General features: G+C 45.6%; 1 protein-coding gene across 1 annotated transcript in view; it reads left to right on the top strand.

Moving 5' to 3' along the window:
• Positions 1-24,935, top strand: part of Znf704 (zinc finger protein 704) — a 174,552-nt gene that overhangs the window by 30,840 nt on the left and 118,777 nt on the right. The window contains 1 exon segment of the mRNA XM_032898647.1: positions 22,595-22,830. Within this exon segment, the coding sequence (XP_032754538.1) occupies positions 22,595-22,830 (236 nt within the window).

Here is a 24,935-nt window from a genome sequence, read left to right as displayed (position 1 = left end):
AACAGAGAGCATAGAGAGCAGACAGCACAGGACAGGATGGGGCAGGTGGGCAGGAACAGGAGGCCGGATGGAGTGATACAGGTGTGGAGGCAGGTGTTTGTGTCACCCTGCACCAGTGTGTTCACCTGCAGGTATAGAGGTGGGCGTTTGTGTCACCCCACATCAGTGTCTTCAGTGGTGGCACACCATGCTTGTTTGTCCATCTTGTAAGGTGCATTTCAGTGCTGAAAGGTGGAGGGGAGGCTACTTGGGAGAGGCGTGTGTCCAAATGTAGCTACTAAAGCAGAATTAAAGGAGATGCATACCTGTAAAGAAGGAGTTAGGGGAAGAGCAAACCTTAAGTTTCTGGTGAGTTTAGTTCCATACCATGCCTGTGACACAATCACTGCAGTTGTAGTGTGAGCTGTGTATAAACTGACGAGGAGTGCATTTTCATCTAGGACAGGAGGAACAGCCAATATAAAGACATGCTCCAGGCAGCAACAGTACATTTGTGTAAACCCTAAAGCAGATATCATTGCCTATGAGTACAGCAAAATACTTAGCAAAACAGGCATGAAATGTAATAAAACAAATTGAATTTCAGGACTGGACATAGTACAGTAAAATCACATTTTATTGGTAGCATCAGAAAACAGAAATGAGATCACTCAAGGTATGGAAATGTAAAAAATGTGTCCAAAAATTAAAAAATGACTAGCCTAAAGCTTTAAATGTTAACCCTCAGACCCTGTAAGTTATTCTGTCCTTACAACCCCCATTCTTGTCAGAGTCTTTCTACAGGAACTCACGTGCCAGTGGCTCCGAGGGTAGACATGGCTAGACCAGGGGTCTGCAGCTCTTACAGGACTCGGCTACAAAGTTTGTGTGTTTAAGGCTGAGTGTGTCAGCTTCTCTGCCACCTTTGAGCCACAGATCGTAATGAATGAGTGCAGGTGTAGAGCTGAAGGAAATGCTGTCTGGGGCTCTAGAGGCTGTGTTTCTGTGCTGTATTTCTACGCAGTTCATGGGCTGTTTTGTGTTGGGCACAGGAAGGGCAAGGGGAGAGTAGCTTGAGCAAGTCTGTCACTATTCACCGTGTCAGCTTTGTATCACTGTAACCGCAAACACCAGGAGGTTTCAGGTCATTATGTTAGCTGTGGTGAGGCAGCCCTTCATGGGAGAAGGTCAGTGACCCCAAGGAATAAGAAGGAAAGAAAGGAAAGTGAGGAGAACACTGTGCTTTTTGGAGGCAAGCCCCCAGTAACCAGAGGGCCCCCCATTAGGAAGGACTGCACCTCCCCAGGGTTCTGCATTTCCCAGTATGGACAAGCTGAGGACCAAGCCTTAAACACAGGGCAGTGAGGGACAGTTCAGATCCAGTTGCAACAGCATTTATGCCTTCGGGTGGACAGTCAGCAGTCTGTCTGCAGTGGACCGGTGGAGATCGGGTCTGGGATGAGTCTGTGCAGCCCGTTAAAGTGACTCTTCCGGCTGATTCCACAGAAGTGCAGTGATCACCCTCAGTCTGTTCAGATGTGTCGGCTGAAGCTTGTGCAAGCACCAGTCCATGCCTTGCTCCCGCTGGGTTCTTTGTGTTGTTCTGTTAGCTGGTGCTTTTGTTTGCTGGGATCTGGTCTTCCTCTGTGGCTGTTCTGGACCTCTTCCTGGTAATCCTCCTGAATGCTAGGGTCACAAGCACGAGTCACAGCTGCCATCTTTGTGACTTCTCACGAAATGCGTGCATGTTGTGCGAATGCTCTACCATCGGATTAGACCTCAGATCCTTCTAACTCTGTATTTTAAAGCAAGACCTCACTAAGTTTCCTCCGTTAGTTTGTATTCCTTCACAGCCTCCTGAACCTTGGGGGTATAGGTCTGTACCACCGTGCCTGGCTCATGTGTAACTTTCCCCCATGTGCAGCATAATTTCACTGAAGACTTCTAAGGCTCATTTGTTTAATACTGTCATGTGGGCATGGCAGCCCGAGTAACCACCTCACTAAAGGACAACATCTGCAGTGCTTCCTGATTGATCTTATGAAGAACTGTCCTGTTCTGTGTGAATTAAAGTTTTCGTTTCTCCCAAACAGTACCCATGAGGGATTGTTAGGTCTTATGGTAAGGGTAGGTGATGTGGTGGTTTGAATATGGTTGGCTCAGGGAGTGACACTGTTAGGAGGTGTGACCTTGTTAGAGTAGGCATGACCTTGTTGGAGGAAGTGTGTTACTGTGGGGCGGGCAGCGAGATCCTCCTTTTAACCACGTGGAGCCAGTCTTCTAGAGAACTCCCTAGAACTCTCAGCACCTCCTGCGCCATGCCTGCCTAGACACTGCCATCTCCTGCCTTGATGATTATGGACTGAACCTCTGAACCTGTAAGCCAGCCCCAGTTAAATGTTGTCCTTGTAAGAGAGGCCTAGTAAACAGTGTCGCTTGGTAAACAGATGTCTTACCATCACTGAACCTGAACTGCCTTCCTACCTTTGACAGAACTCAGTTGGCTGTTGCTGTATGGGTCTGTTCTGGATTCTTCCATTGACCGACAGCACTGGCCTCAGTAGGCTCCTATGTAAGTCTCCTGTAGGGTAGAGTGATTCCACTAGCTTAATTGTTTCAGTTATTTTTGGTCATGTACCTCTCCATATACATTTTAGAATATATAATTAATATATATATATATATTTTTTTTTTTTTTACAGAAATCCTTTCATTGCTTTTTTCTCTGAGACAGGGTTTCTCTGTGTAGCCCTAAGTGTCCTGGAACTCTTTCTGTAGACCAGACTGGCCTCAGACTCACAGAGATCCACCTCTTATATTTTTAATACCTGTTCAAGAACGGAATAACCACTCCAGGAAACTGTCTGAGAGAGAGAGATTCAATGCAGATTCACTGCTGAAGACAGCGGAGGGGCTGGGAATGCAGCTTGGCTGACAGAAGGCTGGTTTCTAACACTCCCCACACCAGTCGGACATGGCGGCCACACCTGTCATCCCAGCACTTCAGGCCGAGGCAGGAGAATCACAAGTGGTCATCCTCAACTACTGAAGACAGTTGGAGAGCATGACTAGCCTGTGTAGAAATTCTGTCTCAAAACAAATTAGAAACCAGAGCCATTGGAAACACCTGGCGTCAGTAGTGTTGGAGCGATCGATCATTCAGATTACCTGGACAGAGATGCACGTGTCTGCAGGAGGCCCTCGTGGCTCAGCATGGGTGATGAGCAGCTGTCCCTGGGAAGAATCAAGTTATCATGCTCAGTGTGCGGCTCACCATGAATGAAGCCCTGGCTTTGACACACAACATCCGTGACTACATGATCTGTCATTCAAAACCGTGAGCAATATACATGGCACCCAGCAACGTCATAAATAGAAAGTATTTTATGCGCTAACTCTGGTTAGACATTTATGGAGTTAAATAGTTGTGCTGCAGCAGGTGTTTGGGCATAGCCACTTCCTTTAACAATTTGCAGTGGACAGTGCCATGTGTTTCCCTGACTCCTGGAGGTTAGAGAACACAGAGCACCTGTTTTTATCAGTGTTGATGACGTTCCGAGCCATTCACACCAGAATAAACTGCTCCACAGAGCCGTGATTCCATCTTTCCTCCGCTTTCCTGGTTTCCATGTTTTTCCTTTTGAGGTTTTGACATTGCTAGTAAGTCTGTATCCATGGAGTGCTAGCGCCTTACCACTTTACCTACACTGGGTTCTTCCTGCGATCCGAAGCGCTTCCCGAGCTTTGGTGGTATCTCTGTGTGTGTGTGTGTGTGTGTGTGTGTGTGTGTGTGTGTGTGGTATCACTACCCTTAGAGAGGGATACTCTGTGCCTGCCTCCTCCTCTTGTTCTCCTCCAAACCAGGCAAATAACAGGGAGAAAGACAAGGAGAGCCGGTCAGAGCAGCAGCCCGCAGCCGGATGCTGGAGCTTCCTGTGCTGCCAAGACTTAGCAGCAAGGTCACTCCCTGCCTGAGAAAACCCAAGTGTGGGCACAGGAAATGGCCTGCACAGGGCTGACATCAGTCGAGCTCCACCTGTCACCCCGTGCTTTCAGGGCCGCAGTAGAGGCACAGGCAGTGCAGGAGTGAGGACATTGGCGGATTCTGCAGTCTTCACATCCCTCAGGATGCCCATCTCTCTGTGTTATTTCATGATGGTTCTGTAGGAGAGGCTCAAAGTCATGGAAAGGAACAGAACTAATAGAAGCAGAATAGGATATTCTCTATAGTATGTGCTCAGAGCTCTTCATAGTAAACAACCAGACCCTGAAGACTTGTGTGCGTGGTGTGTGATGTATATGAGCACTGGCATGGACTCACGGGGCATCCTGCTAAAATCACTTCTTACCTGAACACAGGTCTCTGAACCTGGAGGAAGGTTGCTGGTCAGTAAGCCCACACAGCCCTCCTGCTGTGCCTTCCATCCCCGGGGTTCCAGGTTGTTTTAGTTTTGTTTACTGTTGCTGTCATGTAACACCATGACCAAAAGTAGCTTTGGGGAGGAAAGGGTTTATTTCACTCACAGTTCCGTATAACAATTCATTATTAAAAGTGTGCGGGCAGGAACTCAAGCAGGGTAGGAGCCTGGAGACAGGAGCTGATGCAGAGGCCATGGTCAGTGCTGCTTACTGCTTGCTCCCCATGGCTTGCTCAGTCTGCTTTCTTAAGAACCCAGGACCACCAGCCACAACGGACTGGGCCCTAATTAATCACTAATTTAAAAAAAGTCCTGCAGGCTCTTCTTTTTTTTTTTCTTTTTTAAGATTTATCTATTTTATGTTTGTACACTGTAGCTGTTTTCAGACAGAGTAGAAAAGGGCATTGGATCCCATTACAGATGGGTGTGAGCCACCATGTGGTTGCTGGGAATTGAACTCAGGACCTCTGGAAGAGCAGCCAGTGCTCTTAGCCTGAGCCATCTCTCCAGCCTCCCCCCCCACCCCAGGCTCTTCTACAGCATGGGTTTCTGGAGGCATTTTCTTCATTGAGACTTCCTAGTCTCCGATGACTTCAGCTTCAAGTTGACACAAAGCCATCCAGCACACGGGTGCCAGCCCAGCCCTGTCTGGCTTTTTGGGCACTAGAGGTTTGAATTCAGTCTTTATGTTTGTTTATAAAGCACTGTTGCTCTTAGCTGCCCTCTCAGCTCTCTCACACATTCCAGTTTTATTCACTCAGGAACACTTTTTAAACTAAGACACATGTACATTTGATAGATTATGTATGTATGTGTGCATATACTTGTGTATGTGTATGTATGCTTGTGTGTAGAGGTCGGAAGTCAACCTCTGATATCATTCCTGCCCACCTTGTTGTTGTTTGGAGACAGGTTATCTCTGTTATAGCTGTGGCTATCCTGGAATTCCCTCTGTAGACCAGGCTGACCTTGAACTCAGAAATCTGCCTGCCTCTGGGTCCCGAATGCTAGGACTAGGCATACAGTACTACTGCCCGACTTTTACCTTTTGGTTTTCTTGTTGTTGTTGCTGTTTAAAATATCTAGCTATCTACTTATGTGTATGTTCTTGGGTGTCTTGCTTGTATGTATATTTGTGCACCATATGCATGCAGTGTCCATGGAGGTCAGAAGTCATTGGATCCTCTGGAAATGGAAGGACAGACAGTTGCGGGTCTCCATGACAGTGCTGGGAACCCCTGCAAGAGCAAGGAGTGCTCTTAATGGCTGAGGTCTCTCAAGCCAATTTGTTTATTTACTTATTTATGTATTTATTTATGATTTTCAAGGGAACTGGAACTTACCCATTAGGCTAGGCTGGCTGGCTATCCAGCAAATCCAGAAGTCCATCTGTTTCTGACTCCCCAGACCTGGCTTTACAAACTCACACCAGCACCCCTGGCTTCTTACATGAATGCTTGCGATGGAGCTCAAGTCCTCATGCCAGGGTGGTGAATACTTTACTAAGTTCAATCTCCAGCTCTCCATAGCAACTTTAAAAACTTAAAATCTCCAAAGTGGGATATAATAATACCTAATTTTATTTTTAAAGCATGTTGGCTCTTGCCTTTGTGTTTTCAATACTGGTTGGATCCTAACACATCAGTAAATTCATTGCTATCTGAATGCTGGAAAGGACTATGGGTAAATATTTATAACACTGACAAGTTCATATGTTCAAACCTAATCTCCATGGTGATGGTTATCTGGGGGTGGGACTTTTAACCAACACAGAGCGGGTGGAGGGAGAGAAGGGGAGGAGGATGGAGGGAGGGTGAAAGGGTGAACAAAAACATTTTCTCTGAGATTGATGCATTCTATCCTGCAGGGAAGCTCCTTAAGCAGGAAGGTAAACAAGTCCAAATAGCTTCAGGAAGTTCCTGAAACTAACCATTTTCACTAGACCCCTTCCTGCCAGAGTAAGCAATCAGAGTTGAGTCCTTCTCATAAAAGCCAAGCTGTGCAGGAGACTCTCAGAAGTCATCTGAGCTGCCTAAAAGAGGTTTAGACCAGAGCTATTTGGAAAGGACAGTTCAATGTGTTGAGCTGCCTGCAGGCTGTGAGGTGTGCTCCAGGTTCCCAGCTTTTGTGAGCTGGGGTGGGCTTTGGTGATGTAGCTGTCTGTGAGTAATTTTTGCTCCTGTAAGTAACCCCTCACCCATATTCCTATAAGTAACCCCAATAAAACTCATTGGCTTACCAAGGACTTTGGTGATACCTATACTCGGGTCTGTCATAGGCTGCCTATCTGGAGTGAGTAGATGTGCTTGTTGTATCCTCAGGAAACGTTTTTTAGTTTATATAAGTACACTGTAGCTGACACCAGAAGAGGGCATTGGATCCCATTACAGATGGTTGTGAGCTACTATGTGGTTGCTGGGAATTGAACTCAGGACGTCTGGAAGAGTGGTCAGTGCTCTTTAAGGCTGAGCCATCTCTCCAGTGAGGAAAAGTTTTGTTACACATTGTTACATAACAACAACTATTATACTATGTTGCCAACAATACCTACTAGAAATATTTGTTGAATGAATGACTTTTCAAGGGAACACGTTTTTCCAAAGGCCTATCAGAAAATTTTTATTCTTTATTATCTTTGGGAAAAGGAGACTGATGTGTATGTGGATTGGAATAAATATTCAAGGTTTAGAATTTTTACCTTCCTTGAAATCTTCTTTATAATTTCTTTGATGAAGAATCCATAAAAATTGAGAGGTGTTTTAGCTGGGAATTAATGTATTAACATATACTGAGAAATCGTGTTACACAGAGATGCAGAAGGTGTTTACATAGAGTCTACCACTCGTCTGTTGATCTCCTGGAAGAATGTACGTTTCTGGCTGTAAATAACTTATTTGCCTTTTGAAGCCAGACAGTAAAGTATGGCTTATGCATATTTTACTTCTTCTGGTAGATTATCTTTCAGACAGCTGACGCTTTTGTAAAAGGCTTCGACTTGTTTTAAACAAGTTTCATGGCCTTTGACATTTATAAACACATTAATCATTTGCTCTGGGAGGGATACGTGAGATGCGTTTGGCACGCAGCCGGCTGTTATTGAAGTGCTTGGGCTATCAAGAGTCCCGTGTTTATGCTTTTTAGTAGAACGCTGCTGTAGAAAGTCTGTACAGCTTCCCAAGAAATCGCACCTCCAACAACTTCTGAATGTAATGGAGCCGTCCTGGAATCTCAGTGCGTTCTATGCTACCGGAAGAGACTACCGTGGATGGGTCATGTATAATGAAATGTGTTTCTTACATCTCTGAGACTTGACAAGTACACAGCCTAGGGGCCACGTGTGCTGAGAGCTTACTTTTTGTGTGGGTGGCGAGGACAAAACCCCCAGCTCTGGAGAGAGCGGCTTTCCTCACATACAGTCTGGTCACTGCTCAGTGCCATCACAGGGACCATCGAGTTCAACACATATGTTAGAGGAACAATCACGGCCTGATGTTCTGTTCTTAAAATCATGTTGAGTCAGATAAATGCCAAACATAGGAGAAATATCAGTAGAAAATCAACTCTGCATTATCTGTGGTAATGCACGGGTGAAAGTATCTTTTTATGGCTCTGAAGTCCAACCGTCTTTGGTTCTTGACCTGAGATGGAAGCAGGACTTGTGTCTGTGTGAACGGAAACACTGCTTTCTAGCTGGCGTTTGTCCTCTCTGGAGGAAACTGACATTCGGGCACACTGACTGGTGGAAGTGAGAAACACACAGGGGCAGGGCAGCAGGCTTCCCCTCCTGGTTCTGCCCAAACCTGTGCTCACTACACAGCCTGATTCCTGAGTGTAGCTAGAACTTGGCAGTGGGAGAATGGATAGTGGCTGAAAACCCTGGTGGCCTCTGTTGGGGTTCCTCTAATTTTGTTTATTGTGCTGGGTTCTTTTCCCAGATAGGATCTCACTATATAGCTTTGGGTTTTATTACCATTTCTGCTCAGTCAGGGCTCATTCCCAGGCTCTCTGAGGCCTTAGCTACCTTTAGCTACTACTGGTGGTGTGTACTGTGTATGTCCTCCAAGCTGAGCACCTGCTTTGTGTGTGTGATTCTTGTCACCTTTGAGCCTGTGTGAAATTGCCATTGTACCCTCCCTTCTTGACTTCTCACTGTCACAAAGTAATTCTTGGTAATTTATTGCAAGAGTGTTTGTTTCTGTTCACTGACGGCCATTCAGTCCTTTAGCTTACTCAATATCCCTTGTTGTGTGTAATTATTAAAGAACAATCCTTGCTATTGCTAGGCTAGGTACCAGCCGGCGGTCTCAGTCTGTTCCCAGCCTGGTAGCTTGAGATGGAGACCGCATGTTTACCTTAGCCAGTGCCTCTGCCTCCAGAGTTCTGAGATAGCTCTCTTAGTTCCTGCGGGCAGCTGTGGGTGTGCTCTCGCCGGCCTGTGCTTCGCTCACTACCTTTCCCCTGGAGCTCAGTACTCACCCAATTTTCCAGTCCTAAAACCTGGCCAAATTCCACTTATGTTCTTTCCTCTGGACCACCTGAGTCACCGCGAAATAGAAAACACCAGAAAATCTTAGTTTAGAATCAACAGATAACACAGATGCTGGGCACAGAATCTCTCGTCCTAAATTCATTAACGATTCTGTTAGAAATCTTCCGTGGCGGATTCTGGTGGATTCTGCCACCAGACTTATCAGATCCCCGCCTCCATGGTGCTTCCTTTTGCTACCTCCTCCTCCTCGAGTCCAAAAAGAAGTGTCCTCCTCCACCTTCCCTCTTCCTCTCCCTCTTCCTCTCTCTCTCAGGCCTGCCTCCTCCTCCTCCTGGCCCATCAATTGACTTCTTGTCATCTTTATTATCCAATCAATTAGGGGGAAATTCCACTACGTTCCCTGTGGAACCAGACCTTGAAGTACAGAGATACTAGAAGAACAAGAACCCTCCCAGATCAAGCTACAGGTCCAGGATTTGATTCCTGCCCTTATATACAGCAAATAGACTCTTTCCCCTGAGATATTTGATTCCTGCCCTTATATACAGCAAATGGACTCTTTCCCCTGAGATATTTGATTCCTGCCCTTATATACAACAAACAGACTCTTTTCCCTGAGATATTTATTGTTTAACCAGGCTGCTGGGAAATATAACCCCACCACTGTACTTTCTGGAATCATACTAGGCCGTGGGATGTATAGTTCTCCCAGGGCTCTTTCCAGTACCTTAAATTCATTTCAGGGATTTCATGCCACAACTTAACTCGTGTGTTTAAGAGTTTTAGTACTTATAACCAAGAACAATAGTTTTGAGCAACAATATTTGATTCAGTATCGAAGTCAAAAAGTCATCTTTCTTTGATCATCTCAGTAGCACTCGGCTTGTTGGCATTGAAGTAGGTGGATTAGCCAGGGGCTCTTACACTGGAGGACTCTGATGACAACAGACGTGAACCATCGTGCAAAGGTGGGAAAGTGGACAGAAGGGCTGCACATGAAAACAATCCAGATCATATGCCTGTGGCAGATACAGCACACTGGTCATTCCACACTGCCGTTGTCTTTCCGTAGCAAATTCCCCCATTGCTAGAATTTCACAGCGTACCTTGTAGCCAGAATGATATGGGTGACGTAGGTTTTACCAAGGTGGTGTGCTACACGACCAAGCCTGTGACAAGATGCACAGGTAAGGCAGTGACGGCATAGTGGTGTGCAGAGGAAATCTGCTTCAGGGCTGTCTGTCGAAGTGCTAGCCTTTGGTTCCTGTTGTCACAGGACTTGAGTGTCAGGAGGTTCAGGCTTGTGGTGGGCCCAGACTTTGCTTCGGGCTCCGTGCGGTTCTATTGCGCATGCACGACACTCTCTCCGTTTCTAGTAGGAGCCGCCAGTACTCATGGTTAAACCAGCTAGGTGACTGTTGTCTGCAAACAGGAATCGGGACTGGTATTGCTGTTCCAGAGCCAAGGAAATGCAGCTTCACGGAAACTAATTGTGTTTAATGCTGAGGAAAACAGACTACTAAAATGTGTTCACTGTAAAACTATTAATAGTATTAAAGTATTATAATTGACTCGTGACTCTAGCAAAAATACACTGATGGTGGTGGTGGTATTGCTTTGGAAGAACCAGGAGTTGAACTATTTTGAGGGGGAAATAGAAGCAGTGGAGAAAAAGGCATCTTGAGGAGATGACTCTGGATAACTTGGTCATGATCGAGAGCCGGTCCATGATCAGAATCAAGTCTCAGGAAGTCTTTATAAACTGTGGGCACATGTTTGCTCGGCAACGAGAAGAGTCCAAAGGGAGACCCTCAAGAGAACACGAGGAGAGACACATGTGGAACCGAGGTCCCGTCTCCAACCTGCCTTGTGCCTTGAGAGTCCCCTTAGTTGTGGCATTTGGGTAAATGCGCCTCTTAGGAATTCTGCGATTGCTGTTGATGATACATGTGAAGCAAAATTTAATGCAGAGTCTTTGACTTAAAGACCTGGGACTATAGGCAGACAACCGCCCTGCCCTCTGAGTTCTTCAGGGCGCTGTGGAAGTCGGCCTGCAGACCTTTGGTCTGTTTTTAACAGATGTGTCTTTTTAGCCCTGTTGTTGTATTACTGATATCTAATGACATTAAGCCAACGTTTATGAACTAGTGTGCCAGGTAAAATCAGATGATGAGCCTGGGATGTAGCCCAGCGAGCTTACGCTCTGTCACCACGTTTTCAGGATACGGATGGAGGAAAGGGAAAATAAATATTTACCCAACGTTTTTATATATGGTACTGGTCAGGTTATAAACCATGGAGCCAAGCTGTAGAGAGATGTGTGTGGGTTTATATTTGTTCATTCATACCTCCACGCACACACACATGGACGCATTCGCAAATTTATTATGGTTCAGCAACTCAAAGTCCACAGAAGGAGGAGGGCAGAAACTCCCATTGTCCTTTTCTCTTTCCTTTGGCCAAGTTAGGGGATCACACAGGCTCTCCTTCCTGCTAAGCCTCTGCTCTTCCACAGAGCTCTCCCTTTGTCCTGAGGCCTTTGACCGCTCTGTCAGCTCAGAGTAGGCGGCTCAGGCTTTAGGTCTTTCTTTTCATGAAGTCCGTTAAAGAGATATTTTCTGCTCAGTGTCCTATCTGTGCTGTTCCACAGTCAGACCTGTATCGTAGAAGATTACCCTCAGGATGAGCAGATACACAGATCTGTTCTAATGTGTATTGTTTGATTTCTTGACTGCACTAGCTGCATTGATTAGCAGATTTTATTTAGTCATCTGTTCAGCAAGTGCTCAGTGAACTGTGAATTAAGAGCACAGTCTAAGCTGAAATGTGAATTCATTAGTTTTTAATTTGTTTTAAATTTCATTTGCTGTTTACTGCCCAAAGAGATGATAAATTGTATTTAAAATGAAGTGTGTATTAAAAGAGAAACCATTTTCTTTTACTTAATTTTGTTTCTAATGTGGTCTACAGGTTTTGAAATGGAGTGCTCTAAGAATCGTGGATGAATTTGAAAGAGTCTGTTTGTTTCTAGTTCTTTGTGGGAGTGGAGATTGAAGCCAGGGCATGCAAACGCTAGGGAAACATTCTACCACTGAACTAGGTAGCCCACCCTCTTTCGACTGATTGATCTGACTGACTGATTGTTTGGGATGGGGGCTCACTGACAGGTCTGGAATACTCTGTAGACCCAACTGGTCCAAACTGGCTGGGATCAGGCAGCCTCTGCATTTTGAGTGCTGAGGTCAGAGATGTGCACTACTGACATCTAAGTGCTCAGGCCTCTTTAAGAACAAAAGAAGCAGACAAACAAAAACTTTATTTGAGAAATGGTCTTTGAAGTTACTTGGGAAGGTCCTGAACATACAATTTTCCTTTCTAAGCCTCTGGAATGGCTAGGATTTACAGGTCTGTGCTACCAGGCCTAGCTTATTGCCAAGTAAGTTAAACTCCGTTGTTAGTTCAACTTTCTGGTTAGAAGTTGAAGCCAGCTCACTCTTGCTCGCCCCAACCCTCTCTTTAAGGGAGACAATCTGAGCAGGTTGGAAATTTTAATTACAGAGAGAGTTGGGTGTTTAAACCTAGACAACAGTCCATAGCCAGGGATTCAGAGAGTATTGGGAGTCCTGCCTATCTGTTCTTCACCAGGGATTCAGAGAGTATTGGGAGTCCTGCCTATCTGTTCTTCAGTGCTCCCGAGTCTTCCCTCCTCCCTTCTCCCTCCTCCCTGAGCACCAACCTCCTCCAAATGGCTTCAGCTGTCAGGCTGACACAAAGCCGGAGTCACGGGGGAGGAAGCCTCAGTTTGAATTATTGCCAGGTCAGCTTGGCCTGTGGCCATCTCTGTGAGGTGTTTTCTTAATTGCTAATTAACACAGGAGGCTGTAGTTCATTGTGGGCAGGGCCTTTCCTAAGCAGGTGGACGGGGCTGTGTAAGAGAGGTAGCTGGGCTAGCCCAAGGAAGCCAGCCAGTAAGAAGTGTTTCTCCATTGTGTGGCTCCTTTCAGTTCCTGCCCCGGGCTCCTGCCTTGGCTTCCCTCTATGATGGATGGCGACCTGACTCTGTCAGCCGAGTAAACCCTTTCCTCCCCTTCCTTGCTTTTGGTCCTGGTGTTCATCTCCACAGCAGAAAGCAAAGTAGGACCCCCTCCTGCTTCCTCTTCCCGACACTGTTTTTCCTGTGGAGCTGTGGCACTCTGGGCTGGCTTCTGCCTTCCATTTGTATCTAATCAAGATTGGAGTCTGGGTCTCTCCTTTCACTTGGTGCTGTGCAGCCAGAAAAACTTTACAGTGTTCTTAGCATGATTTGTCCCGGGGTGTGGTGGTGTACTCCTTTAATCCCAGCACTTGGGAGGCAGAGACAGTAGATCTCTGAGTTTGAGGCCAGCCTGGTCTACAGAGCTAGTTCAAGGATAACCAGGGCTACTCAAACAAACCCTGTCTCACCCTCCACCCCCAAAACACAAAAACAAAAGCAAAGCAAGCCAAAACAAAAGAGGCAGTACATTTGTAGTGTGTGGCTTAGCCACTGCTCTGAAATGTGTATTTTGGTCAGGAAAACTCATCTCTAAAGGTGCGTCTTGAGCTGCGACCCGCTGCAAATGGCCGTTTGGCTTTTGAAACTCTGATGCTCCCTCAGTTCTTATAAATTTCCTCTCGTTCTGTATTCATGCCTAGGATTGGACTGGACCCCACAGAGGAGTTCAGACCAGCAGCCAATGAATAGAAAGTGCCTCGGGGAGACTGACTCTCCCAGGGGCTCTGTAAGCTTGTGGTTCATGGATAGGGTGTTCTGCAGGCTCCTGGGAGAAGAGCTTCCTGCAAATGGTCGGTCTGCCTGCAGAGCTCTGTATGGTGGTCTGTGAACAGCCCTTTGTAGACTAACTGCCCCTCAGTAAAACAGTGGCCTCAGTTTCTTCAGAAAGACATCTACAGAAATGGAAACCTTTAAGTAGGGCATAGAGTAGCCTCTATCATTCAAATATCATAGCGCACAGATGGCTTTTATTATCATTAATTTTATTATTGATTGCAAATATTGGGACACATTTGGGAATGAATGGGTCCAATTTACTGTTAGTCACAGACAGGTGGGCAGAAGAGGTGGTCAGACCTGGGACCTAGCTGGTCCTTGTGCACTGGCTGGTGGGATCTTACCTCCAGGGCTTTGAAGTTTTATTATTAACTGTGACTTGCTCTGAAATTCTGCCTTAATAGTCCCCTAAAGGTTTGTCCTAGATTAACCTGCTGGTACTTGCAGAAAGAAGGTTGAGAATCCTGTAGTTTAACAACCAAAGAAACTTTATTTTATAGAGATTTTATTATAAAAACGGGGGCTCCAGCCCCAGAGATGAAGTTCTCCATAAAATGAAGCTGAAAACTTACAGAAGCAAAAATAAAATGGCAGCCATGTTACTCTCTTTTGTGACACACAGAGTTCACTCTTCCACATTTGGCCGCTTTGGATGTTGCTTTGAGATGAAAGAATTCTGGGACCTTACACTTGTCAGCTGCATGAACTCGGAATCTACCTGTTCTGGGCTGCTGTGTGACACTGCAGTCACCTGGAACTTTGCTTATCCCATAGGAAACATGGCCCTATTTTAGACATTCTTCTACTTGTCGGATAGCATCTGCACCTAAAGCCAAATATACCTACGTATCCTCTGCACAGAACTACCGTTCTGATAGAGCAGCTCAGACCCTAGGCAGTGACAAAAAGAAAACTCTGTAATCCACGGGACGGAGCAGAATTGGCTATGCAAGTGAGAAGGGATTCCAGCTTTAAACAGGGCGTCAAGGCTGACATCCCCTGGAGAGACTTGAGTAAAGACTGAAGGGCGAGGAAGCAGCCTGTGGCTCAGGAGTGACACCTCTTAGACAGTTGGAGCAGCAGCGTGAAGTCCATGAAGTTCTGTGGCTGTGTAGTCAGGCTGGTGATGATGGTGGCATAGTCTGTCGGTCAACTTGCCATTACTGTAACAAAGTACCTCAGAGAATCAGGTTTGTTACCAGTTTGACCTTCAGGGGTTGCCTCCAGGGAAGGCCTTTCATGACACCCCCACTGGCTGAGGAGGGAAATAGCTACATTCTAGACGTGTTCTGAAGGTCCAGTACATAAAGGCCGCCTCGCGAGCGCCTGTGGCTGGTCGACTTAAGCAGCAAGTTAAAGCTAGCAGAGCATCTGTTTAATGTGGCAAGGTCAGCTTCCTGCATCCCAGAGGCAAACAGGGTTGGCCTGTGATAACATTGATTTCCCCTCTGCCTGGAAAAGAGACACAGAAGAGGTTAGCTGAGCTTGACTTTACCGTTGGACTTTACAGAAGGTTTCCTTTTTTTTTCTGTTCAAGGCTTTCCTAAAAGGAACTTAAAAAACAAAACAAAAACACCCCCAAGTTGTGTGTTCTTACTTACATAATGTTAATAGAAGGCCTGAAACGTAGCCAAGTCTTCTCCACTAGAAAGCTGTGTGCTAACCTCCCATCCTAAGGATGTTGCTGACTAATCTCTGAGTGAGCCAGCCAAGTCATGCTCTGCTGGATAGTAAACTGTCAGGATGTGAAAGTGAGCGCACGTGACAGTAAACTGGGGACTCGCAACACTAATTACAGAGAGAGGAGCGCATGACTCCAGACTAACTCAGGCTTCCAGCCCCACCCCTCAGATCGACCTCTGACCCCATGGATGCTGGACCAAACCAGGCCGGTTGTCAGAGGTCAGTTATGCTGTCTCACGTGAAGCATGCAGCCGAGCCCAGAGGGCCAAGCAGTTAATAGAAGCAAGGGCTAGTGTGGAAGCAGTTTGTTTTAAAAGTAGTTTTACTACAGATATTCATTAGATCTGGGTAGATTTGCCATCTGACTTATTTTTCTGTATACTCAGCATAAAATATAAAGAATTTAAGAGAATAGAGGTCTGTTAACTGGTTTTAGAGGTAGCTTTTATCCATTCTCTCAAGACTCTGATGAATCTTAGAGTCGTGTATTTTCATTCTTATGTGTAGTATTATTATTATTATCATCATCATCATCATCATCATCATCATCATCATCATCATCATCATCATTGTATAAGTGTTTTGCTTGAAAGTTGAATGATGAATGTCCAGGTCCTACAAAGAAAGAAGGAAGTGGAGTTAAGGACCGTCCTTAGCTTCCATGCTGGCATGGGGCGCTAACCCGTGTCTACAGCAGGAGCGGTCAAGTGCTCTTAACTGCTGAGCCATCTCGCTGGCCCTGCAGTAATATTTTTAAAGCAGCAGACTTCATCACTCCTGCTGTTAGTGGAATCCTTTTGTGACACATTTTTAAATCTTCAGGCTGATTGCGGCTGCCACACGGTGTGTGACACCCGCCGTGCGAACTGAAATCAATATCTTCTAGAAATAAATCTAAATGTATAACCTGTAACCAGAGATAGGAAGCGCTCTCTGTGAGAAGTTTGCCAGGAGTCCTCGTGGCTTTCTGGAGAAAGGCGAGGGTCTAAAGGGTTGCTCCGCGACCCACTCAGGGGCCCTTGTTGCCTGGTCCCCAGCTGTGTTTTCCTCGTGACTTAAACTGCGTGCCGTGTCTCAGAATTTCTGTAATACTTCGTTATCCAGAAAGCCTCGGAAGGCAGCTAGCTTTCTACAGATTATTCCTGGAAATGCCGTTGCTCTCGAGCCAGCGCCTCCCATCTGACTGGGTGGGGTGAGTAACATGATTTCAAGGCAGTGTTGACACACACTTTCTGGCATCTCCGTTCTGTGAATGCGGAGGGAACGAGCCTCAGAATGTGTGGGTCAAGGACGTGGGCAGTGCTGGCAGCTTCTTCCACGGTGATGCAGGCAGGCACCATTTCTCCAGACTCCAGATGACTTCTTTTAAATCAAGAAAGACTGATGTGCCCCAGTGCCACCCCGAGGGCGTCGTTTATAGGCATCCGACACTTACACAGATGCTGTGAAGTTTTTGTTAAAAAGTTGCGATTTCTCCAAATGCATCCTATTATACAGGCGCTGATTATTTTCTTCGGAACAACAAAAGCTGCTCGCTGGAGTAAAGATTCAGAGTTTTATTTGTCAGTTGGTAATTGGTAATTGGTAGTATTTTCATATAATTGAACATTGAAGCTTTGTTCCCTTGCAAGAAATTACCCAGGGTAATGTGTACGTGATGCGTATGGAGGAATTCTGTGCCTGAGGAAGGAGGGGCCGGAGGAGGCTTCTGTAGGACCAGATAACTAAGGGGTGCTAATGGGCAGCGGGCCTCACACTACCTGTGCGCTCATTGTTTGGAGTGATTTATTGTTCCTTAAAGAAGTAAACATCCATTAATCATGGAAAACTAGGAGAAAAGAGATATGTTATAAATGCTAGAGTCTTAGCAAATGATTATAAAAATGTCTTCTTTTCATTGTAGACTAATACAAGTTTTCAAATACTAAGTTGCATGTTGATACTGAAAACTATAAACAAGATAGAAAACTTGGCCTATACAAACATCCATTACTAATGAACACATGTGTTAGCATTTAAAGAGTCCTTTCAAAATGATTTCCTCTTTTACCTGTCCACACTCCTCTTCTATGAGCTTATATTACTAAAATCACTTGTAATGTCCTCTTTATGGTCAGTGTATTGTTTCTTTCCATGCATTTATGTGTGCATGTTTGACTGATAATCTATTGATAAATATTTACATAACATTTAAAAAAGGTTGTCAGCATTTCTGTGCAAATGTCTTTGTGTGTTTTTTCGTCTACTTAAACATAGAATTGTTGTATTGATTTATACACAGATTCTACTTCATTATCCCAGGTGAGCCTCCCAAACCTTGTCTGTTCCTATCAGTGGTATTCAAGAATTCTACTAGCCTCTCATAAAGTAGAGCTGGGGATGTAGCTCGGTTGGTAGTGCTCAGTCCTCCACCCTCAAGGTCGTGGGTTCAGAGTCCTAGCAGCATATAATCTAGGTGTGGTGGTGCAGACCTGAAATCCTAGCACTTGGGAGGTTAGGGCAGGGAAATGAAACTTCAAGGTCATCCTTGGCTACAGTACAAGCTGTAGGCCAGCCTGGGCCACATGACAACCTGTCTCAAAATACCAAACAACAAGAACTAAAATGAACCCCCACCCCAAACCAAAGTGAAACATTCTGAGGAGCGGAAAGAACTAGTTACTCTCTTAACCCTTTTTGTGACTCTCATAAGCAAAAGAGCCAACTCTAGCACTTGAACTTTCCTGTTTTTAAAGTAAAAGAACTTAAGATGTCACTACTTGAGTTGTGTGTGTCTCTTTGTAATGCGTGTACTTTGCTATAAATGAAATAAATGAGCCCTCTGGGCCCATGCATTGTCGGGTCTGCAGGGCATATGGCTTTGGGCGCAGTGTTTTGATCTTTAAAGTCGGAGGACTCCTGTCCATCAAGGGCCGTACCTTGTATGTGTCTAAATGGGTGGAAAGCAAAAGTGTTCCCTTTATTAAGAGTGTGGATGCATTGGGTGCCCACTGTGTGAGGCTATGTTGTGCTCGTTCACTGAAAAACGGTTCAGCAATTCTCTTCAGAAAATTTCCCTACAAAATTTACAAACAAACACATAAACATGCTTGCACAGGTATGCTCATTACTTTTAATAATGAAAAAGAAGAAGAACCTAAATACACTGACAAAAAGATACCATATGAAATATGGTGTTGGAAACCCAGAGATGGAACTGACCCATTCCTCATGCAGAGACACACCCACAGCAGCTTGTGCAGCCAGCCCGTCTGCAGAACACGTGTAGCATGACTACCCACACCTCCGTTCTCCATGTAATGTGCATGCACCACACGGTAAGCAATGGAGGTTTCCTGGGTGACACGAGGAGTACTGAGGACGAGTGAGAAATGTTCCCTTCTATGCATTTTAATCGAAACCTTAATAAGTGTGTATGTTTGTGGGAAGCAACAGCTGAAAGGTACGTGCTAAGGAAACGCTGGAAAGTCAAATGTTTCAGTGTGGCAAGAGGCTGCTGGCGTTCCCTCTGCTTACTGAGCCTAGGCCTTCCTACGGTCACAGTTGAACGCAGAGGGTTATTGCAGGTACAAAGCACTCTATTCACGGGGTGAGAATACAGTGCAGGGAGCAGAATCATCAGGAGGGGGAGGCTCAGGTGGGCACCACAGATCCTGGCTAGCTCTGAAGGAAGCAGGGTGCTGCAGTCCAGGCCTGAGAGCGCATCCCAGCCCCAGGCCGCCTGACCTCACCACTAACGGGTACCAGGCCCTTCCTGGCAGGCCCTTTGCCAGATCGTCTCACACTTTAGATGCTGCAACCAGGGCTCTGGGAGTTTCAGATTGTGACTGTAAGGCTTCTCCAGTATTTGTATATACACATGAGATACCTCGAGAGGTCGCAAGTGCAGACACAGAGCTCATTTACGGTTTATGACGGTTTGTACACACAGCCCGAGGGCATTCCTCCGAGTCTGCTCTGTCTGTCCGTTTCCCCACACGCCCTGTCTCTAGGGACCGGAAGCTTTACCGGCGTCTCTCCCCTCACCCTCGGATGCTTGGTTAACCCTCAGGTTGCAGGTCAGGGATGTCTTGCCAAGGAAGTCCTTGCCCACCTCGCACGGTTTCTGCTGCAAGCAGTGCGTTAGACTGTGTAGCGAATCAGATCTCTGCCTGTGTCGCCAGTCGGCGGAGCACGTGACACCTTCCTTCGCCTTTCAATTTTTCATATGCTAAAAGGAAAAAAAATAATTCTGACAGCTTTAGCTTTTCCTGGATGAGTATTTAAGGCTACTCGGGTGATGGTGAATGCATTTCCTGTAGTTATCCATTCAGAGACTGCAGTGGTGAGGAACCAGGAGGCTTGGGAAATACTTAGGCTCAGCAAGATAAACAGGCACGTGTTTTTGAGGGGCTACGGCTGGTTCCCGCTAATTAGGATCCTTTCTGGAAGCAGCTGTCCTTTCCACCCATTGTGGTCACTACTGGATATCAAGAGATCTGACCCACCCTTCCTTGTCACATGCATGTGGACACACACACACACACACACACACACACACACATGGGTGCTGCTGCTGCTGGTTTCTCTGCACTCACATTCTTTGTTACTGTTGTTTCTAGCTGTCGTGTGTCAGACATTTGCCCGTTTAGAGCTGAAATATACAGTAATTTCTCAGACGGTACCATTGAGAGAACACTCGCTTGTGTTTATGAGTCACCCAATTGACCATAAATACATCGGCTTCAAAGAACGAAACAGCCCAGGCCTTGCAGATCTCCAGGAACACTAGGGCTGAGAAAACATAATGGGGAAATGTGCCTATGAGCAGGTGAAATGCGGAAAGTTCCTTTCTGGGTGAATGAACCGGAACAGTGGTCTTCTTGCCCAGATGAGGAAGCTTGGAGATGTGGTTTCAATGGGGATGAGATTTTAGCCCTATCAACTCAGGACACAACCAGGCCACTGCCTGGAGCAGTGTTTAAAAGTATGTGCAACAGATGCCTGTATTAAATTTACAACTACATCTTTGCCTCACCATTTCCAGCTCTGGTCTAGGGGTTCTTGGGTGCATCCTCTGCATAAGTCATTGCTGGCTTGATTGTTCTCCCCTGTGGCCTCTTGGAATCAGATTGATGCCATTGTAAGAGTACAGGGGACTTGGGTAAATTCACTGCCGAGCAGATGCTGGCCTGGTCTGTGGTAGAGCATTCCCACCAGCCCATGGCAGTCCCTCACCCCCACTTGCAGTCAGCGAGTGTGCCCGCTCTGAGCCCCACACAGTTGTCCTCCGGTCATTGCAGGTTTGCCTCGTGGGTACCCCGTGAATGGGATCCATCTTTTTGCTTTTCTTAGCGGAAGGACCAGTCAGTGTTCCCATGCAGTAGCTGAGAGCGACCGTGGTGTCGTCTTCCAATCAGTGATTCAGCATCTCTTACTCACTTCTGGGGTTATTTTTGGTCTTTTGATCATTTCTAGTCATTTTAAAAGGAGGATTCAGTTGTCTCTGAAGTTCATTCCACTGCTGAAATGTCTGTTTACCACTGAGTCTTTGTTGAGGAGATGTTTTAGAGTCAGAGCTTGTGTTGTAGAATCTTGCTACCCTCTGCCTTACTATGTATGCTTCACCAATGGCACATGGTTGTTGCATCATTTCCTTAGCGACTTCTTCTACCTGTCCGTATTTGCTCCAGGAGCATCTCTAAACTGTGAGGCCGAAGCCGCATCTCCTCAGTCTTCAACTTCAAAGTCTCGCTGGTTAAACAGCCTGGCTGGCCCCAGGGAGGCACGATCATCAGCCCTTGTTCCAACTCAGGACTGTTGACTGCACGCTCCCTTAATATTTAATTCCTGTGCCGCTTACTGGCATTTAGGAGACACTCCGATAATCATCCACGCCGAGGCCTCTGCTTCATGGCCGTTGCCTGGAGACTAAAGTCTCCGGTTGCAAGTTGGGAACAGACCTCACAGAATCAAAATAGCACCTTCCTGTCACCCTCGGTTTGAAGCACAGAGAGTTGCGTAGAGGACTGATTAGTGACATTTCGAATCTTTGTAATTTGTTTACTTTCTCTGCTATAATTTTTTCGGAGAGCATCTTACCTTTGGAAGTGTGTTCCCTGCTGTAGGAGAGTGTCTTCAGAACTATAAGTCAACACTCAGCTTTCTGGGACCCTTGCTGAACTTCAGTAAATCGTTCGAAACCCTGTGGTGACTGGTTGCAAGTAGATCCGAAACTGGCTGGCCTGCTCCCCTGGAGCCAGGCGTGTATCTGCCATGCAGTCTGTCACTAAGAAGGCTGAGGAGAGGATGGAGCCCCTTGGAGCTCTGGTGTTCCCAGGAGTTCTGGAAAGTACCTTACCTGAAAAAGCCCAGAGACTGCCTTGTCTGCATTTAGCTGAGTTTTCATTTGGTCTGGGAATTAACATATTTTTATTTTCTATGGAAATGTGTTATGCTCATGGCTTTCAATTCCATAAACAGAAATTTTTGACTAAATTCTTTTAAATTTTTATCCAGTCTTGATAGGTGAGCAAGCAAGGCTCGTATTCAGGTTAAAAACCGATAATCACTGACCCCAGAGAGGACACTTGGTTTATGTGTCTGTGAAATGTCTTCCTGGCAAGGCCACTTTAAAATGCACTCCATTGAGTGGCGAGATTCCAGGCTCCTGGATAGACTGACCCTTCCTGCTATACTCAAGACTTAAGTTAATTTGCTACTGAGTTGACTCGTAAATGGTAATAACCTTATAAAATTTTTCTTTACTTTTTTTTTCAGTGTCTCCAGAATTGGGGATAGTGGGATTTACTTCACTGGGTTTTGACTTCTTATTTATCCTATTCCTCATTCACTAAATATAAGGTCAGCGTTAGTAGTCAAAAATAGTTTGCCTTTGTATATCAGCTATCTTCCATTAAGCCTGCTAACAGCTTTAAAATATAAAAGCATAGAGACCTAGTGCTTTCAAGTCTTGAAAGAAATGTTTCTTGAGTTGGTGCTATTTTTGTTGTTGTTTTGAGACAGGGTCTTTCTATGTAACTGTTGCTGTCCTGGAACATTCTACAAAGACCAGGCTGGTCCAGACCTAGCTTTGCAATACTTCTATTTATTTCTGTGTTTCATTTCTCCCAGCTAATAAGAATGTGAACAGGGAGGAGTGAGTAGTCTCTCTTCATCACGGCCCTGCAGAAAGAAACACAAGACTCTGTTAAGACTCTGTGTTGTACTTTGCAGGTGGGGAGTTTTAAGCGGGAGATGACCTTCACGTATCAATCAGAGGACTTCAGACGTGACTCCAGTAAGAAGCTGTCGCATCACCTCTTCCCGCTGGCCATGGAGGAAGACGTGAGAATAGCAGACACCAAAAAAACCAGTCGGATCCTTGACCAAGACAAAGAGACTCGGTCCGTTTGTCTTCTTGAGCAGAAGCGGAAAGTGGTCTCCTCCAATATTGATGTTCCTCCCGCAAGGTAAGAGCATCCTGTCTGATTCACAGGGTCTAGACTTAGCAAGAGCTGTCTGTCAAACTGTCTCTGAGATTCCTTCTCGGAGCAGAACCTGTTTTGAAACTGCAATGGTTGAAACTGTTGTAGCAGTAGAAAGACAGTTACTGGGCCTTTGACAGAAGTAAATGTAAAACCATGAGCAGAACGGACCATTCTGTGTAAGGTTGATGGCTCTCGAAGGCAACTATGCTCAGATCCAGGAGAGGGGTTGGAAAATTACAACCGTAAGCTGAATTTAGCCTTGGCCTCTTTCTGGGTGGACTATGAGAGTTTAACAGTTCAAATGATTTTTTAAAAGGTGATTGTGACACAGGCCGTTGTTGACCTGTAAAGTCTTCAGTGTGTAAAAGTGCTCAGTGATGTCTAGTTGTTGTCTGTCATTCGTATCTTTTAAAGATTTTTCTGGGCAAGGGAGATGGCTGAGTAGAAAGAGTGCTTGTCCTGAAATCATAAGGACCTGGGTTCGAATCCTCAGAGGCCAGGAAAGTTGAATGCAGTGCTGTGTACATCTGTAATGCTGGCTCTCCCACAATGCAGTTGAGAATTGCCAGACATTCATGGGCGGCTAGCCTGATGTGTGTATCAGTGAACATCAGAGAAATAAGGTAGAAAGTGAGGCCTAACACTCAGGTTTTATCCTGGTGTACACACCCACTCTGTGACACACATACACACTTGCATGATAGATTTATATTAAAACATAGTGGAGAGAGTTTATCACGTAATTCTCTTAACATTTAAAAAATTCTTCTCTCATACAATATATCCCAACCGCAGCTTCTCGTCCTGGTCCCCCACTCCCTTTCTCTCAGGTCTTATCTAGTACGTCTGAAGGGTGTTCTCATGGTGGGACGGAGGGAAGCAGAGTAGACCCATAGCCTGTCACTGCTCGTCCTCTCAGGCCTTCTATGGGAAGCCCAACGCTGCAGCGTCTAGAGCTCTTGTTCTCGCTCTGTCTCTGGCCTAGAACAGTGCCTCATGCCCTTCCTGAGGGTCTGCGAGCACAGAGGAGGAGGGAATGGGCAGGCTCCGTCTGCATGGCAGCTTCCTTATTTTGTGTGTACTCTATTTTAATGCCAGAAATGAGTATCATGAAAGTTTATAAGCACTGATCGAGAAGTCTCGCATTTATCTAAGTGTTTCTGACAGCTTGTGAGGAGACGGTACCTACTGGGCAGGAAGGAACAACCCCTTTACACCTGCTCACTGTTAGTAAATCAGCATTTTCATTGTTTTCTCTGCTAAATAGAGGGACCGTCTTCTCCAGAAAATTACATGTTACTCTATCCGGCTGCCAAATTGTCAGGCTTTCTGAAATTATAGGCCTCTGTTTTCTTTAACCTCTAGTTGCCAATTTTGAATATCTCTTATTTCTGTTCAACTATTTGTTATTATTTGCTCTTGTATGGTTTTTGTATTAAATCCTTAATTAGATTGTTGGGGATTGGTTTTCACTGTGGCGTCATTGTGAAGTGTTTCAAAGTGCCCCGAAGTGGGTAGATACATCAGTTCCTGTGTGCAGTCTCGCTGACTCACAGGACAAGCCAGCGACTCGGAATGAGAAGAGCTGCGCCTTCATGTTCTTCCCAGGCTTCTCAGAAGCAGCGTGTGTGAGAGTTCAGTGCTGACTTGGAGTCCTCTAGGACCTATTGTACGTACAATTCCCACGGAGCGCTTTTCTTTTTCCTGATGCTGGTCTACAGAATATTTCATTCTTTGCAGCCGTTAGATAGACACAGAGGCACACTGCTCAAGCCAGTATTATTGGGAGCCTTTAAACAGTAGGGAGAAATTAATTGGTTTTGAAACCATCAATATGTGGAAGAAAACTCCCCACTGACAAGGTATAATTTAGATGAATTAATGCGCTATGAGAAGGGCTACCTAAAGTGTCATTGTCTGGGCTCCACACTAACACGCTCATTTTCATTGTCACGGTAAAAATGTAATCATCATAAACATGCTAACACTTGGAGAAACAAATTGCTTTTTTAATTAAATAGTCATGAAGGAATCAAGTTATGCAGAATAATCTAATTTCTAACATTTTCTTCTGTTTGTTTACAGTC

This window comes from Rattus rattus, chromosome 3 (genome assembly GCF_011064425.1).
Source record: "Rattus rattus isolate New Zealand chromosome 3, Rrattus_CSIRO_v1, whole genome shotgun sequence".
NCBI lineage: Eukaryota > Metazoa > Chordata > Mammalia > Rodentia > Muridae > Rattus > Rattus rattus.
The sequence above is the reverse complement of the archived record's forward strand: the minus strand, read 5'-3'. Positions and strand labels throughout refer to the sequence as shown.